The following is a 15,644-nucleotide window of genomic DNA, read 5'->3' on the forward strand; positions in this document are numbered from 1 at the left end:
GAATCACTGCATGGATTACCTATTATTTACAAAGGGAAAAAATGAGACTTCACATGCAGAAACCTGGCAGACACTACTTTAAACAAGGAGGCAAACAACACAGCAATAATGGGACAAACTGACATCATGCACTTCCTGCTGTGTCACAATGAAAAAGACTTAATGATTAGAATTCTCATCAAAAATATTTAACCTGTATTTAATCACTGGAAATTTTCAGAGAAATTGTAAATTGTAGAATATTCTACCTTCTATACAATAACTAACCTGAACACTTCAAATATTGTAGTATCATGAAAGACCAAAATAAACAAGTAAAAAAAGCAGAGGAATTATTCTAGGCTTAAGGAGACTAAAGAGACACAATAACTAAATAAATTGAGGGGGAAGGAGCAGCTAAAATGGACATTATTGGAAAATTGGAGAAATCTGAGTATGGACATTAGCATGATAACATTATATTAATGTTAAATTTTCTGAGTGAGGATAATAATATAATACTATGTAGGAGTGCCCTTATTCTTAGGAGATGCATACACGCTTGACTTTAGAGATAACAGTCATGATGTTTACAACTTACTTTTAAAATTTCAGGAAAGAATAGAAAAAGAGAGAAAGCAAAACATTAATAACTGGTGAATCCAGGTGAAGGGTATATGGGTGTTCAGTAGTCTCTTTCAAATTTGCTGTAGACTTTTAATTTTTTTAAATAAAACTTCAGGAAAAAATGTTTAAATAGCTATACCTTTAGAATAAAAAAAATCCTGAATCTACACATCTGAGAAAACAGTTGTGAAGGAATTTATTAGGGAGAAATAATTCTGAATGAAAGAACCATCGTGAGACATCTTGAGTTTGAGAGGAAAACCAGGTGGGAATGCACCGTTTATAGACCCGTTTATTCCACAAATATTCCTCCACTATGGGCCAGGTACTGTACTCAGCCCTGGGATGGACTTACAAAAAACACAACAAGACAAGCAAAAACAGCAACAACAAAGTCAGAGGAGGTCACTAACCTCATCAATTTTCATGCTTATGGGGAAAACAGTAGACCAATAAGCTAATAAATGAATGTGCATACATTTATAGATTGTTAAAAATGTAGCATGTGACAAAAAATAACAAGTGCTGTACAAAATTGGGCCATAAGCAAGGGGGTCGAGGTGGAAAGAAACATGTATTTATAGCTTATTTTTTAAATTAGGTATTTTTTTTAAAAAGCTATGTATTTCAAAAATTTTTTAAAAAGTTTACCATTTGAAAACTTAATATAGTTTAAATTTTACTTTTATTCTCAAAAACTTGCTGATTAGCAATGTTTCTTTCTTTTGTAAATACAAATTGGCAGTTATGCTTCTATTCAATACCAAGGACTGTGACATTGATGAGTATGGGACCATATTAATTTTATGTGACAAACGTAATTACATGGTATGTAATTTTCCTTCAAAGCACTTACCACAGTTTGTAATTATATATTTATTTGTGTGTATTTCTTAGCTTCTCCAGGACTAAGTATCCTGTAAAATGAGTATGTTGAACTAAATCAGATTTCCCTTCCAGTTCCATGAAACTGTATTTTAATGGGAATATGCTGAGAGGAAATAATGTTAGGATAGCAATCTCTCTTTCGTGAGAAGAGCCTGCTTCCCTTCTTACCTGGTGCCAATCTGAAATATAATTGTGAGAGCCAGACAAGCAATGGACAGTGCACATCCACATGTGGAAACTATATCTAGTGCTTCAGGATATTTATAGTCCTTTTTGAAACTCTGGAAAATAAGTCAAGACATTATTTTTAAATAATCATTCTGAAATATCTATGAAAGTCAACATTATAAAGAGATACGTTGATTAAAACAATCAGATATATTGGCCAAAATAGCCAGATATGTCTTCTTTTGTGTAAAGCTGTGATATATTTTAAAAAGAAATAAATCAGGGACTTCCCTGATGGTGCAGTGGTTAAGAATCCGCCTGCCAATGCAGAGGACACGGGTTCGATCCCTGCACTGGGAAGATCCCACATGCCGCAGAGCAACTAAACCCATGCTCTAGAGCCCTCGAGCCACAACTACTGAGCCCATGTGCAACTACTGAAGCCCACACACCTAGAGCCCATTCTCCAAAACAAGAGAAGCCACTGCAATGAGAAGCCCGCGCACCACAACAAAGAGCAGCTCCAGCTCACCACAACTAGAGAAAGCCAGCACACAGCAACGAAGACCCAATGCACCCTAATTAAATAATTAATTACTTAAAATGCTGCAGTTTATTTAAAAAAAATAAAAAAGAAACAAATCAACCCATTATCTCTAAGCAATTTACATAAAACAGAGGCGTAGAAACAGTTATCTAACGAATTCATTTAAGTAAGACATGTATACTATTCCTTAATGTATAACATCAAAGTTGTTCATGTTAGATCTAAATTGGCTAGAGTTCCTTTATTTACACATTAAATTATTTTTATGTGTAACTACAATCCAAGGGGAAATCTGCATATCTAAGCTGACGTACTAAAAATAAAGTTGCAGAAATAATTTTATGCACATGGAAAAATATTCACATGACCCTGTTTATTTTTTTTGGAAAAGGGGGTATACTTTTTATGTAATATATCTATATCTACCCCAGTTTTTTAGTATACAGTCATAGAAAAGTATATTCCATGTGAGTATGTATTCAGAAATCTGGAGAGGTGGTCATTGGGTGGATAGAATATACATACATAATTACTTTTGCATGTCTGAACTTTCTAACTTTTCAAATTGTTAAAATTAGAAAAGCTATATATGCTTATTTATAAAATGTGAAAGTAATGTAGAAACATAATTTTAAAAAGCACACATTCCTCTTTATTTCCACTACCTCACATCACACCCTACCTCTTGAAATCTTACTCTTCTCCAGAGATGACCTTTTTTTAGGCGCTTACAAATATTATCTATGTCCTCTTGCACAAATATACAAGGATTTGTTAACATAAATTATTTTCAGTTGCTGTTTTAAGATACATAAACATTTGTCCATATCAGTATATTTCTGTTTAGTAAGTAGACTTTCACTCTGTAATGAGTATGTATTGCTTTAGTAGGGAAAAAATAAAAATAAAATAAACTTTGTTTTAAAAAATAATAAAACAAAAATTTCACATTACCTCCTGTGTGCAGTATACTAGGTAGATGACAAAGAATCATAGAATATGTGTATCTTCAGATCTTAGAAATCATCTATACACTCAGAGCCCATCTGCTCTTAAACATTACATACAATTCTAATCAGCTTTTTTTTTTTAATTCTGCAACCCAAAACTAATTACAAACATGAGTAGGTGGGCCTTGAGGCAGATTCAGTATTAGTAAGAATAGCTTCAAGTCTGACCTCAAAAAGGGAGAAAAATAATGATGACAATATAATCTGTACCATTTAATATGTAAAGCCATCTGAGCTTTACACAGCTATTTAATAATACTGATGATCTTAAGACATCAAAAAGTTAAAATTTTATCTTTACATTTCTGATTGAGAAAGCAGATATCTCTATAATGCAAGTTATAAAATAAATAATCAAAGCCAATTTTTAAATACTTGGTAATTAAAATAAGAAAACAATTGTTATCTTAAAAATATTTTAAAAGCAAAGTTCTATAATTCGATATTCTGTGTTGTACAGTATGTTCTGATCTCCATTGACTTCCCAAATATGGGTACATCTTAGCTACCAGAGAATTAAAACATCTGCTCCTCTTTGGAAGAGTCATAGTGTTACTAGCCCCTAATTAAGGGTAAGACACTCTACATCCCTCCCCATTCCGCTGCATATAAAAACATTCCATCCAGTATACAAACATTTTTGTTTTCAGAATAATAGGTTTCTGGAAATGACACAAACAGAAGCCCGTCTTCCTAAAAAAAGATCAGCCCAAGAAATCTCAGAGGTGTTTAAACAGCTGCACCCCAGAGCTGTTACCAGTTACTTGTACAGGGTAGCACTGGAGTGAAAGGGAACACATAGAGGAACTATGGGACAAGTTGAATTAAAGAGCTTTTCCTCATATCTTCTGGCATAAACTTAGTAACTTAGATTATTACATGGAAAAAGCTCTGGGTAACAGATTCAAACTGCCCAGCCACAACTATGTGTGTACTGAACGTGTCTTGAGGACACAGCTATACAGCCTTACCTCTGGCTCTAGCAATTTCATGCTTCTGACATGCGAGTTAGTTGAATGGAGTCTGTCAGCTCCTCCTTTGCACGTGGGCTACCTTCTGGTTATTAAATACGCAGTGTACTGAACTCATCTATCCTGGGTCTATATTGCAAAACTCTATTCTACTTGCCTTTACCAGCACTTTCCTTTTTAGTCCTCTAACTCCATTCCGTTTTTCCATTTAATCTGAGTTGACTGTCTATGTAAATTAACCCCCCAAATTATCTCCAATTAGCACATACTAGAATTGTTCTAAGGAAATAAGGAAATTCTTGTCCAGAAAGAGATTACCATGTACACCCTTACCATCAATACCGCAAAGTTAGTAGTATGGTTGCAGCGGCAGCGCAAGAATCCACCAGTGATTCCTTCTTTGTGACAACCATGTGTGTCCCAATCCTTCATGGAAAAGTTCCAATAGACACAGGCATAGGAATGAAGCTGGAATTCTTTTTGGTTGTACTGTGAATTGATAAGACAATGGCAACTGATTTTTCAAAATGCTTAATTGGGTAGAAAAAATCAAATAGGCCAAGATAAGCATATGAGAAATCAATTAGATATGTAGAAAGCATAGCATCTTCGTTAGATTGAGAAGAGGAAAAAGGATAAAAATTCAAAGTAGTTAATTTTGCGTTTAGCCAGTCTGACAAAAATATGGATGGGGGGAAGTTCAAGTGAATACTGTCAAAGAATCTGTCAAAGAGTTGTTCTGTGAATTTCTTTTGCCCAAATTGTCCATGCTTTTGTAATTAAGAGTCAGCTGAGGGCTTCCTAGGTGGCGCAGTGGTTAAGAATCCGCCTGCCAATGCAGAGGTCATGGGTTCGATCCCAGCTCCAGGAAGATCCCACATGCTGCGGAGCAACTAAGCCCGTGTGCCAAAAAAGAAAAAAAAAAAAAAAAAAAAAAAAAAAAAGAGTCAGCTGAATTATTTCTGTTTTGGGGAAAACTCACCCTTGGACTAAAGACCATTTCAACAGAAGTGCTCTGATCTTTCACATTTTCATCGGTTTTGCTTGAGATAATTTTTTGACTAAAATTTGATTTAGTTACAAAAGTTTTTGATTGGAAAAGCTTGTTGTTTTGATACACTACAAAGCCACATGCCTTGGCCTTACCTGTGAGGGGGAGAAAAGACACTAAAATTAATAAATGAACCCTAGGGTAAGCAAGAAACAAAGTCCCATGCCATCACTGAATTGCATGACTGCTTAATACTCGAGTAAAGTATAGAAAAAGTGATTTGCTGGCTATCTTTATTTAATTGCAGTATGTAATTAACATATATAATCTGTGGTTGGCCATTCCACCCACATTAAGCTCTTTTCCTGAGATAAGGAAAAGAGCTTAATGTTCTTATGTTCTAAATGGAAACCATAATTCCTGTCCAATCCACCTGAAAAAAAAATTGGAAGGATCTCATGTATAAAGTAAACATTCTTGCTTCCTGTTCAGTGAGATGGAGTGAACACGACGTGCAGGTAGCTCAAGACCACGTTGCTTCCCCCACTGAAAAGACATCAAACAAGAAACAGCAGAGGGTGAACATCATGACAGCTGTGCCTAGAGGACTGCTCTGTGAGGTCTGTCTCCTATCCAGAGGGAATGAGCAGGGACCAGTGTATTAAGAGACTGGAGCTCAAGTTGTTCATATCAGGGACTCGTTCAATGGAGCAGATACTTTCCATCGTCTTTTGAACTACTGGTCTCCGCTACTTCATGACAATCGCGGGCTTTTCCCAAGGCTGGGAGACGACTGGGACACATTTCTTCAGGACATTGGAAAAAGTGGTCAGCTGTTCCTCAGAGATCCTACAGGAGCACAGCTGCTGCAGCAGGTTTTGCAGTGAGGCTGGCCATGGCAATGGTCAAAACAGAACCACCTAAGGAATGCCTTCTGACACTTCATGCAACTCTTGGCCATATTTAAAATAACAGAAGCAACAACAGTATACATTTTAGCTGAATTAATTCCCTAAACTCTGTCTTATACAAGTGAAAAACTTGTGTGTGTATATTTGTGTGTGCGTACATATGTACATTATATATACAAGGAAAACTAAGACAGTGGTGGTGAGACCAGCCTAATCAGTCTCGTGCTTTGAGAGAGAGGCAGGCAAGGCCCTGGGAGCCCCGGCAAACGTCCTCCACAGCCAGTCACTTTGCTCCGTCCTCTTCTGGGAAATAAAGGCATTGGATTCTGAGGTGTTTTCATGACACAGTAAGCCCACCAAATTGTTATGGCTTCTTTTTAATCTTATTTTTCATAAAAGAATGACATGCTTGATGTAAAATCCAAATCCATGCAAGCATACAGATTTGAAAAATGAAATTCCCTACTCACCCCTATCCTCATTTCTACAGTATTCTGGTTATTTATTAGAAAATCGTCTTTTCACCTAGATAATTAGATTCACTAGAATAAATTATATTTACTGTTATCTTATAATTTTAAAAGAATCTCCATATTTGTAGTAATAATCCTCCTTGGTGTTTATATTCTCTCTCTCTTTTCTTGATCAAATTTGTCAGAAGCTTGCGAATTTTTCATTAGTCTTTCATGGAATCAGTTCTTTATTTTGTTGATCAAGTCTAGCATTTGTTCATTTCTATTTTTATTAATTTCTGCCCTTTTTATTTATTAATTCCTTCCTTCTAGATTTCTTTACATTTATTTTATTTTTTATGCCTCTTTAGCTGAATGATTCTTTTTTAACAATTTCTTTTATTATCTAATAAATTTATTAAAGGACATAGATTTTCCTTTAAATACACAAACATAAATTCTAGGTGCACTGAATACCTAAAAGTAAACACAAACACTAAAAATATTCAGAAGAAAATACAGGAGACTACCATGACTTTAGTAGAGCAATGAATTTTTTTTAAGTATCAATTACAGAAAAAAAAAGATTGATACATTGGACTGCATTGTAAGTTAAAATTTGAGTATGACAAAAGACATGAAAAACCAAGTAAAAGATAGCTACAGACTGGAAGGAAGATATTTGCAACTGATATAACCAATAAAGACTTAGTCAATTAGAATTATCTAACCAATGAGAATTATGAACTTAGTCTTTCTAGAACATGTACTTTCTGGCACTGGATTTTTTTTTTATTTGGGGAGAGAATAAAAGTAAGTGTGTGTGTTCAGTATGCTTATTGTAGTTGAATTAACCAATATCTTTTTTTAGACTTTGAAAATTACAGTGTATGGATATCAAGGGGGAAAGTGTAGGGATGGGAGGAATTGAGAGATTGGGATTGACACACATACAGTAGTGATACTATGTATAAAATAGACAACTAATGAAAACACATTGTATAGCACAGGGAACTCTACTTAATGCACTGTGGTGACCTAAATGGGAAGGAAATCCAAAAAAGAGGGGATATATGTATACATATATCTGATTCGTTTTGCTGTACAGTAGAAACTAACACAGCATTGTAAAGCAACTATATTCCAATAAAAATTAATTAAGAAAAAAAAGAAAAGTACAAACATTTCAAGCTAGACATAAGAATTTCTAAAGGGCCACATGCAAGATAATAAGGAGCTCATGATGGGTACCATACTAATGGAGATAACTGAAAATTGGTACCGCTAGATGATGACCGTGTCAATTACATAAAATATCCCAAGGACAGGCCTATAGGATGACTTTAAGCTTGTGAGTGCCATTCCACTAGTAAACACGGGCAAAGCTTATGACTATTTTTTAAATGTGTTTTTAAGTGTAAAACTGAACCACTTTAGCTAGATTTTTGTTGGAAAACAGATTTCTGTCCGTGGCCAGAGCATTTCAATTCTGCTACCTTCCAAAGGATTTTTGAAAAGAAAGAGAGGAAAAAATTTAAAAAGAGATCATCTCTATGGCCTAGAATAGTAGAGCTGAAATTACCATAATTTGTCAGAGCTCAAACATACTCAAACACAAATTATTCAGTGTGAAACTAAGTAAACATTATTTCTCACTTAATGGATTTTAAGTTATTAATTCCATGAATTTGAGTGCACTTTTTCATGTAAAATAATTTGAGACCTACTTTTCGTGGTGTTGAGCAAGATCTGAAGTTCAGCCTGTTTATTCAAATCCAGTTTGTCCACATTTGCATTTAAATGTATGGAATCAGCAACCAGAGAATTGCTAGCTCCTATAAGAAGGAAAAAAAAGCAGAATTGTATAAAAGTCTACACTTTCATGAATAGAGCCTTATTGGTAGCAGAATGCCCTCTGCTATTACAAAAACATGAAACAAACAACTCACCTTTCAGCACAGTGAAGAGAACACCTGCAGACCCCACAGTGCCTTCTGAAGAGAAATTAACAGACCGTATTGCAATATTAGGTTCTACCACTGATTCGTTGCCCAGAGAGAAGGAATAAGTCTCAATGTATTCAATAAGCCTGCAGAGGATAAAACGTAACGACATAAGATTGTGGAGATTGGTCATAACATCAGTTGTGTGTGTCCCACATTCCAGTTAGAAACAATGACCACAGAACTCATGCGATCACAACAATATTGGCACAGTTCCCTAAAAATATTCGATTTTCTTTACCAGAGTCTTACTTTGTTACATATACCTTTTTTTTTTTTTTAAAGTTCTGGTGGACTCTCCCCACTGAAGGGTACCTTGGACACAGATGCCAGGGCGCTGGAATTCAAGAATGACAGATTTCCCAATAGAAACAGTCTTCGTTATGCTGCTCTTCTCATAAAAGGATGCTGCTGCCGCACCCTATTGGTCAGGCATTTGATTCTTGTTTCTCCAGTGCTGAGACTCAATTTCCACTTATTCAGCTCTCTCCTCTCACCCAAACCCCTCGGGTTCCAAAGCATCCCTGAGGTGACAGTTCACGTGGAATTATGGAAGAGCAGGGCTCTGAGCTCGTTGCCTTGGTTATGAACTAAACACCACAGCTTTTCACGATGTTCTTTTCTACTTTGGATAAGCTCAAAGATCGATTAGGTGAAAGGTGGGAGGGAGTGGGGGGGAGTCTCTTAATTTGGTATTCTCCAAACATAAGTCATAAGACTGTTTCTTTTCCTGTTTCCGATAAAAAATATTTGCCCTCTTTCTGTACTTGACAAAACAAAATGTCTATATCTAAGATAACTGGTTCGATCTAGTTTTCCCAGAAATGAAAGAATTTCAATAAAATGTAATTGTTCTTTATTCTAAATCTTTATTCCTGCCACTAATATATCATTCCCCTTCCCCAAGTAAGATTAAAAAAGAAATACATTTTTAAATAAAGAAAAACTTCATAAAGAGAATGTGATATCATTCATACAGGGACATTCAAGTCAACATCTCTATTTTGAAAGTTTTCCTTTCATAACACGAATTTCCATAACTTTCAGCAATTCACACTATGTATTTCCCACTTAACGAATAACAATCAATACTCCAGAGCTGCTTTTTTTCCCTTTTTTTAAAAAAATATTCTTTTCCAGTATGGTTTATCCCAGGAGACTGGATATAGCTCCCTGTGCTGTACAGGAGGACCTTGTTGTTTATCCATCCTATATATACTAATATGTATCTGCTAACCCCAAACTCCCAATCCTTCCCTTCCCCTTGGCAACCACAAGTCTGTTCTCTATGTTTGTGAGTCTGTTTCTGTTTTGTAAATAAGTTCACTTGTATCATCAGAGCTGCTTTTGACAGGAGCAATACCTAACAAAACTGCAGTCTGCTAAGAACATAATTCATACATTCATTCAACCAACAGTATCTGCTGAGCACCCATTAAAAGGTCAGTACCTGTGAAACACTGGGGATACTAAGGGGAGCTCCCTCAGGCATTTGAAGGCTAAAGGGGAAAATGCACTAGATACATGGGGGGTTTGCTGCTTTTAAAGGGTTGCTCTAGACACAGCCACTTGTAAGGCCTTTCTTCCTTCCATATTTTTCTTTCCTCATCTTGTCGTAACTGATAGGTGGGTGAGTGTCTCAGAGATCCCAATCAGGAGGCTGGCCATTAACTTGGCACACATGACTAGAAGAAGCAATCAGATTCTTTCACTCGGGAATCTTCCATTTAGTGCAGTAGTTATATCAGGAAAGCTTGGCTTTAAAGGGGACCAGAGAGGTCATTACAGTTGGCCCTACGTATCCTGGGTTTGCTACCCAACCGCAGTTGGTTGAATCTACTACCAATGTGGAAACCCCTACAGATACAGAGAGCCAACTATGTCATTTTATATAAGGGACTTGATAGAATGGCCATCATTGAAACGTCTATAAATAACAAGTGTTGGAGAGGGTGTGGAGAAAAGGGAACCCTTCTACATTGTTGGTGGGAATGTAAGTTGGTGCAGCCACTATGGAAAACAGTATGGAGGTTCCTCAGAAAACTAAAAATAGAATTACCATATGATCCAGCAATCCCACTCCTGGGAATATACCCAGACAAAACTATAATTCACAAAGATACATGCACCCCTATTTCCTAGCAGCACTGTTCACAATAGCCAAAACATGGAAACAACCTAAATGTCCATTGACAGATGAATGGATAAAGAAGATATGGTACAATATATACAATGGAATACTACTCAGCCATAAAAAAGAACGATATAATGCCATTTGCAGCAAGGTGGATGCGACTAGAGATTATCATACGAAGTGAAGTAAGTCAGAAAGAGAAAGACAAATACCATATGATATCACTCATATATAGAACCTCAAATATGGCACAAATGAAGCTATCTACAAAACAGAAACTGACTCACAGACAAAGAGAACAGACTTGTGGTTGCCAAGGGGGAGGGGGAGGGAGAGGGATGGACCGGGAGTTTGGGGTTGGTGGGTGCAAACTATTACATTTAAAATGGGTAAACAAAAGGTCCTAATGTATAGCACAGGGAACTATATTCAATATCCTGTAATAAACCATAATGGAAAAGAATATTCAAAAAGAATGTATATGTGTATATAACTGAGTCACTTTGCTGTACAGCAGAGATTGGCACAACATTGTAAATCAACTATACTTCAATAAAAATAAATAAATAAAAGATATATAAGGGACTTGAGCATCTGGGAATTTTGGTACCCGTGGGGAGCAGGGGAGGTGAGAGAGGGGGTGCTCCTGGAACCAATCCCCCATGGATACTGAAGAAGGACTATTTATCATTGTCAGCACAAATATGAATTAAAAACGAGAGGCTTGGGACCTCTCTGCTGGTGCAGTGGTAAAGAATCCGCCTGCCAATGCAAGGCAGTGGGTTCAATCCCTGGTCAGGGAACTAAGATCCCACATGCCACAGGGCAACTAAGCCCACGTGCCACAACTACTGAGCCCACGCACCTCAAGTAGAGAGCCCACGTGCTGCAAACTACAGAGCCCACATGCTCTGGAGCCCACACGCCTCAACTAGAGAAAAGCCCACTCACCACAACATAGATGCCACGTGTCGCAACTAAAACAACATAGCCAAAAAATAAATATGAGTTAATTAATTAAAACTGAGAGGCTTAGTTCTTCCTGTGGAAAATGAGGGAAGAAATTTCCCTCCCCTCCTTTTTCATTGAGCATTTACTTTAGAAAACTTCTAGTTACTTTCTCTTCTCTTTGAAATGTAAATAAATCCTTTTGAAAATTAGATTGGCATTTTGTCAGGTTTATGACCTAGGAATATCTTTCTCAAGGGCCTGAGAATCATCTCTTTGAAATGGAACCATCGAGGGAGCCAGCACCCCATCTCCCAGTTACTGTGGGAGAGTAGGAGCTTAACTTCAGTGGGGGGGGGCACCTTGCTCCACGTTGCAAAACTACCTCCTTTCATAAAGATATGAGAGGTTTGTTTTTCCTCTGGATAAAGTCGATTAGCAAACACAAAGAGTCACCTCCGTTACCAGGTTAACTCAGGGTAAACTGTGTGTGACAAATAGTGCTGTCAAGTTCTCTTAATTGAGGACTAGTTATTATTTACCTGAAAACATACATGTGATGGGTTGTATCTGCTTGGCTACATAAAGAGGTCAGATTCCCTTCTTCTTTGCGGTCTCTTGGGTGTTTGCCTGCGATGTGCATCACATTCTGGTGTAATGCCTAGGCAATAATTAAAATGTTTTCTTTCTCTACTACCTTTGTGGAGAGGATTTCTGGGCTGGAAGAAGATTTTGTTTTTCATTTTATTTCCCCGACATCATGAGAGGGTTAAATTGTGAGAGCGCAGAAACTATAAATAAAGATGAGACACATATGTTTATTGAGTCACGTTAACGATGAAGACAGCTGCTAACCTCTCTTTTCAAGACTTAATGTGGATAAGTCAGGTATTATGTTAGTGATTTATGTACATTATCTCATCTGAGCCTCACAAGAATCCTGCTGAAGTGAGTCCCAAAATCACTCCCACATTACACTGAAGAATCTGAGGCTCTCTGGAGAGATATGAAGTAATTTGGCCTTCATCACGTAGCTACTAAATAAAATGCTAAGGTTTGAATCCAGAACTGTCTGACTCCAATGGCCACAACCATTACGTTATCCCACAGGGAACACCAAAAAACTGCTTCATTGAGAGCTTCAAAGCTGCCTTGGAATCCCTGCCATCCCCCTGGTCCAGGGTCTATCGGGCCCCGCTGTATTAATATCCTGTTCCTAGGTTCCCATGAGATTCCATATACCTCTTTACAGTAAATCTCTTTTGGTTAAGATAGTTTAAGCGGGTGTCTTGTAAGCAAAGAAAGCTGGCTAGAACAGAAATGCAAATGGAAATGTGCAATGTAAATATACAAGGTGGTCCGTATTAGCAGTTTTACATTCCCAAAGTTAGGTAAACAAGGACAATCAGGAGTTTGAATGTAACAGCAAAGTTTCAAGGTTATGAATCAGTCTCTACAGCAAGTGTTCAAAATGGAGAAATGAGGTCTTAGATTCATTGATTGTAGTAGGATGCCTTTATCCCTGGCTGGGCCAGCTTCAACATTCTGCCTCCTCCCAGCTTAGAACAAGAGAATGCATGAAAGGATGCTGGAGAACTCTGCTATGCCAACGTGAGATGACTAAAACCAGAGTGAGTCTTCCCTCCCTGTCACTCTCCTCTGTTTTACTCTCATCCTGTCCACTTCTCCCCATACGTGTAGAAGGGGAGTTCAATAGCTTAGAGACACAAAGAGTAAACTGTAGATGAAAGAAGGGAAACTTCAGAGTGAGATGCACCTCTAAGGCTGGTGCCTTTTACAAGACCTTGAACCTTGGTTTCAGTTCAGCAGATGGAGTTTGGAAAGGAAGAGTTGCCCCAAGTAACAGTTAATTTCCTTCCAGAGAGGGTAAACTGATAGCCCATCGTTAGAAAAATAAGTAGACTAGAGATTCAGAGTGGGAGGAAGGCGGGATTGAGTGTGGTTATACCATTTTATTTTTCAACGTGTCCTATAATGAAATTTTTTATTTATTCTCTAAACACCACTTTGATGCCATTTGGGCTTTACACATAAATAACACAATTTTTTTTTCTCCATGCCTTAAGCTAGTAAAATTCATAACTGCTTCTCAATGGGACAGTGTTTTCATCTGTCTCACGATCTGTGACTTTCTCAGCCAAATCCCACAATGGCTCTTTCCTCAGCCTTCTTACCAAAAACATCCACTCCTCTCCTTTGCCTCCAGCAAGACTGCAAACACAGAGCCTCCAGCTCTGAAGGGAGTTCACTGAACACAGACTCTGGACCTCATGGCTGTTTCCTTCTCCAACTTCAAGAAAAATGGGAGTGTCCACACTCCCAGTGAGAAGGACCCAGACTCCTAGTGAATTTGAAGTCATAAAATACACCAGTTCAATTGTTTACAACACCTCTACTGTCATCTCTCAGAATTATAATCTTGTGAGTGTCCTGTTTCATGCCTTTGTGCTTTTTCCTATCTTGAGGACTCAACACTAAATAAGTACTGGTTATAATAGAGAACTGAGAATTACTTCTAGGAATTTCTCCTAAGGAAATAACAGGTCTTGCAAACAAAGATTATGTATAAGAATGAAATACCAAAAGACTTGAAGCTATCTAAATGTCCAGCGGCAGAGAATTGCTTAAATAATAGTTCACTTACATTATGCAGTAATCTAAAATTTATGATGTAGATCCATAGGTACTTATATTAAAAAGATGTTTACAAAGTATTATAAAGTGACAAAAACAAGTTATAAATTAAAAGCGTATGTAATATGATACACACACACACACGAACAAAAAAATCTGGAAGAATATATACCAACAGGTTAATAAAAAATAAAATAAAATAATAAAAAATAAAATAATAAAAAATAAAAAAAATAAAATAAAAAATAAAATAAAATAATAAAAAATTAAAAAAATTTTTTTAAATTTTTAAATTTTTGCTCCTCTACATAGTTTCTTATTTTTCTATAATGAGCACATATATTAAACTAAATTTTTAAAGTTAAGAAAACTGTATATAAGATAAAAAACACAATGAATCCTAGTGAGACCTCTATGAATAAAGTACATGAGTTTCAGTATAAATATACAACCAAAACTAACCCATAACAAAGGAATTGAAAAGAGAGAAAGCAGATAGAGTTCGATCCTTTTTTTTTTCAGTGTAGCCTTGGGAAAGCTAAAGAAAGCTTCATCAAAATACACTACCCAAAGAGTATCCCCACTACTCTTGGGGAGAGCTGAGCTAGGGTGGGGGGAGCACGGGAACTAGAAATGTGTCTTGCAGAGTTATGCTGTTATTTGCAGCTCAGTGCACTGAGCAAGGAGTTGGAAGAACTATGCATGCAGTGGTCCCTGGGCCATGCCAAATGAAGGCTGGGAAAACAAGTCTTAATCTAAATCATCCCAGTTACTCTATCTCCCAGGCCACGGCCACCCCTGGAGCCAGTAGTTAACTTTCACCACTCCATCTAGTAACTGAAGATCACGTGGAAAGCTAAGGCTTTAGTCTGCATGCCACAGGAATCAGCCATTCAGTGCATCCACGGAAGAAATAAAGACACCTCTGTTAATGCTTTAACCTAGAAAAGTCAGCAGCACTTCGTTAGGTTTTCCTTCCAAACTGGAATTGTGCTTACGTTGAGAAGGTAACATCTGTATCAGCAGTAGCAGCAGCTCTTTGAAAAACATCTTCACTGGCATCTAGAAGTTGACTCACCGTTGTTACGGCAACTATTTTCGCCTGCCAGGAAGAAGGCACAGATCATCAGAGAAGACGCATCACCATCATCATGGTTATCATGAATTATTATGGTATCAAGGGGCACCATTGGTATGGCAGCCTAGAGGTGCTTTTCAAAATCAAAGGCTTGTTTTTAATCTACATAAGATGGCAGAGAGTATAAAAATAAGGCACAGTGAAAATATAAATTGAGTCAGTTAGGAGCTTTAGGTCTCTGAATCTGACCTCACAGCCAGGTCTTTCACAGAACCTCCACCC

At 37.1% G+C, this 15,644-nt stretch overlaps 1 protein-coding gene across 1 annotated transcript in view; it reads right to left on the reverse strand.

Annotated features, from left to right (window-relative positions):
• Positions 1-15,644, reverse strand: part of ADGRG7 (adhesion G protein-coupled receptor G7) — a 62,797-nt gene that overhangs the window by 23,053 nt on the left and 24,100 nt on the right. Inside the window, exons 6-11 of the mRNA XM_057696415.1 lie at positions 15,283-15,386; positions 8,494-8,633; positions 8,272-8,379; positions 5,173-5,336; positions 4,524-4,679; positions 1,663-1,775 (exon numbers count right to left, since the gene is read on the reverse strand). Coding sequence (XP_057552398.1) covers positions 1,663-1,775; positions 4,524-4,679; positions 5,173-5,336; positions 8,272-8,379; positions 8,494-8,633; positions 15,283-15,386 — 785 coding nt within the window. The remainder of the gene's footprint in view (positions 1-1,662; positions 1,776-4,523; positions 4,680-5,172; positions 5,337-8,271; positions 8,380-8,493; positions 8,634-15,282; positions 15,387-15,644) is intronic.

This window comes from Hippopotamus amphibius, chromosome 10 (assembly GCF_030028045.1).
Source record: "Hippopotamus amphibius kiboko isolate mHipAmp2 chromosome 10, mHipAmp2.hap2, whole genome shotgun sequence".
NCBI lineage: Eukaryota > Metazoa > Chordata > Mammalia > Artiodactyla > Hippopotamidae > Hippopotamus > Hippopotamus amphibius.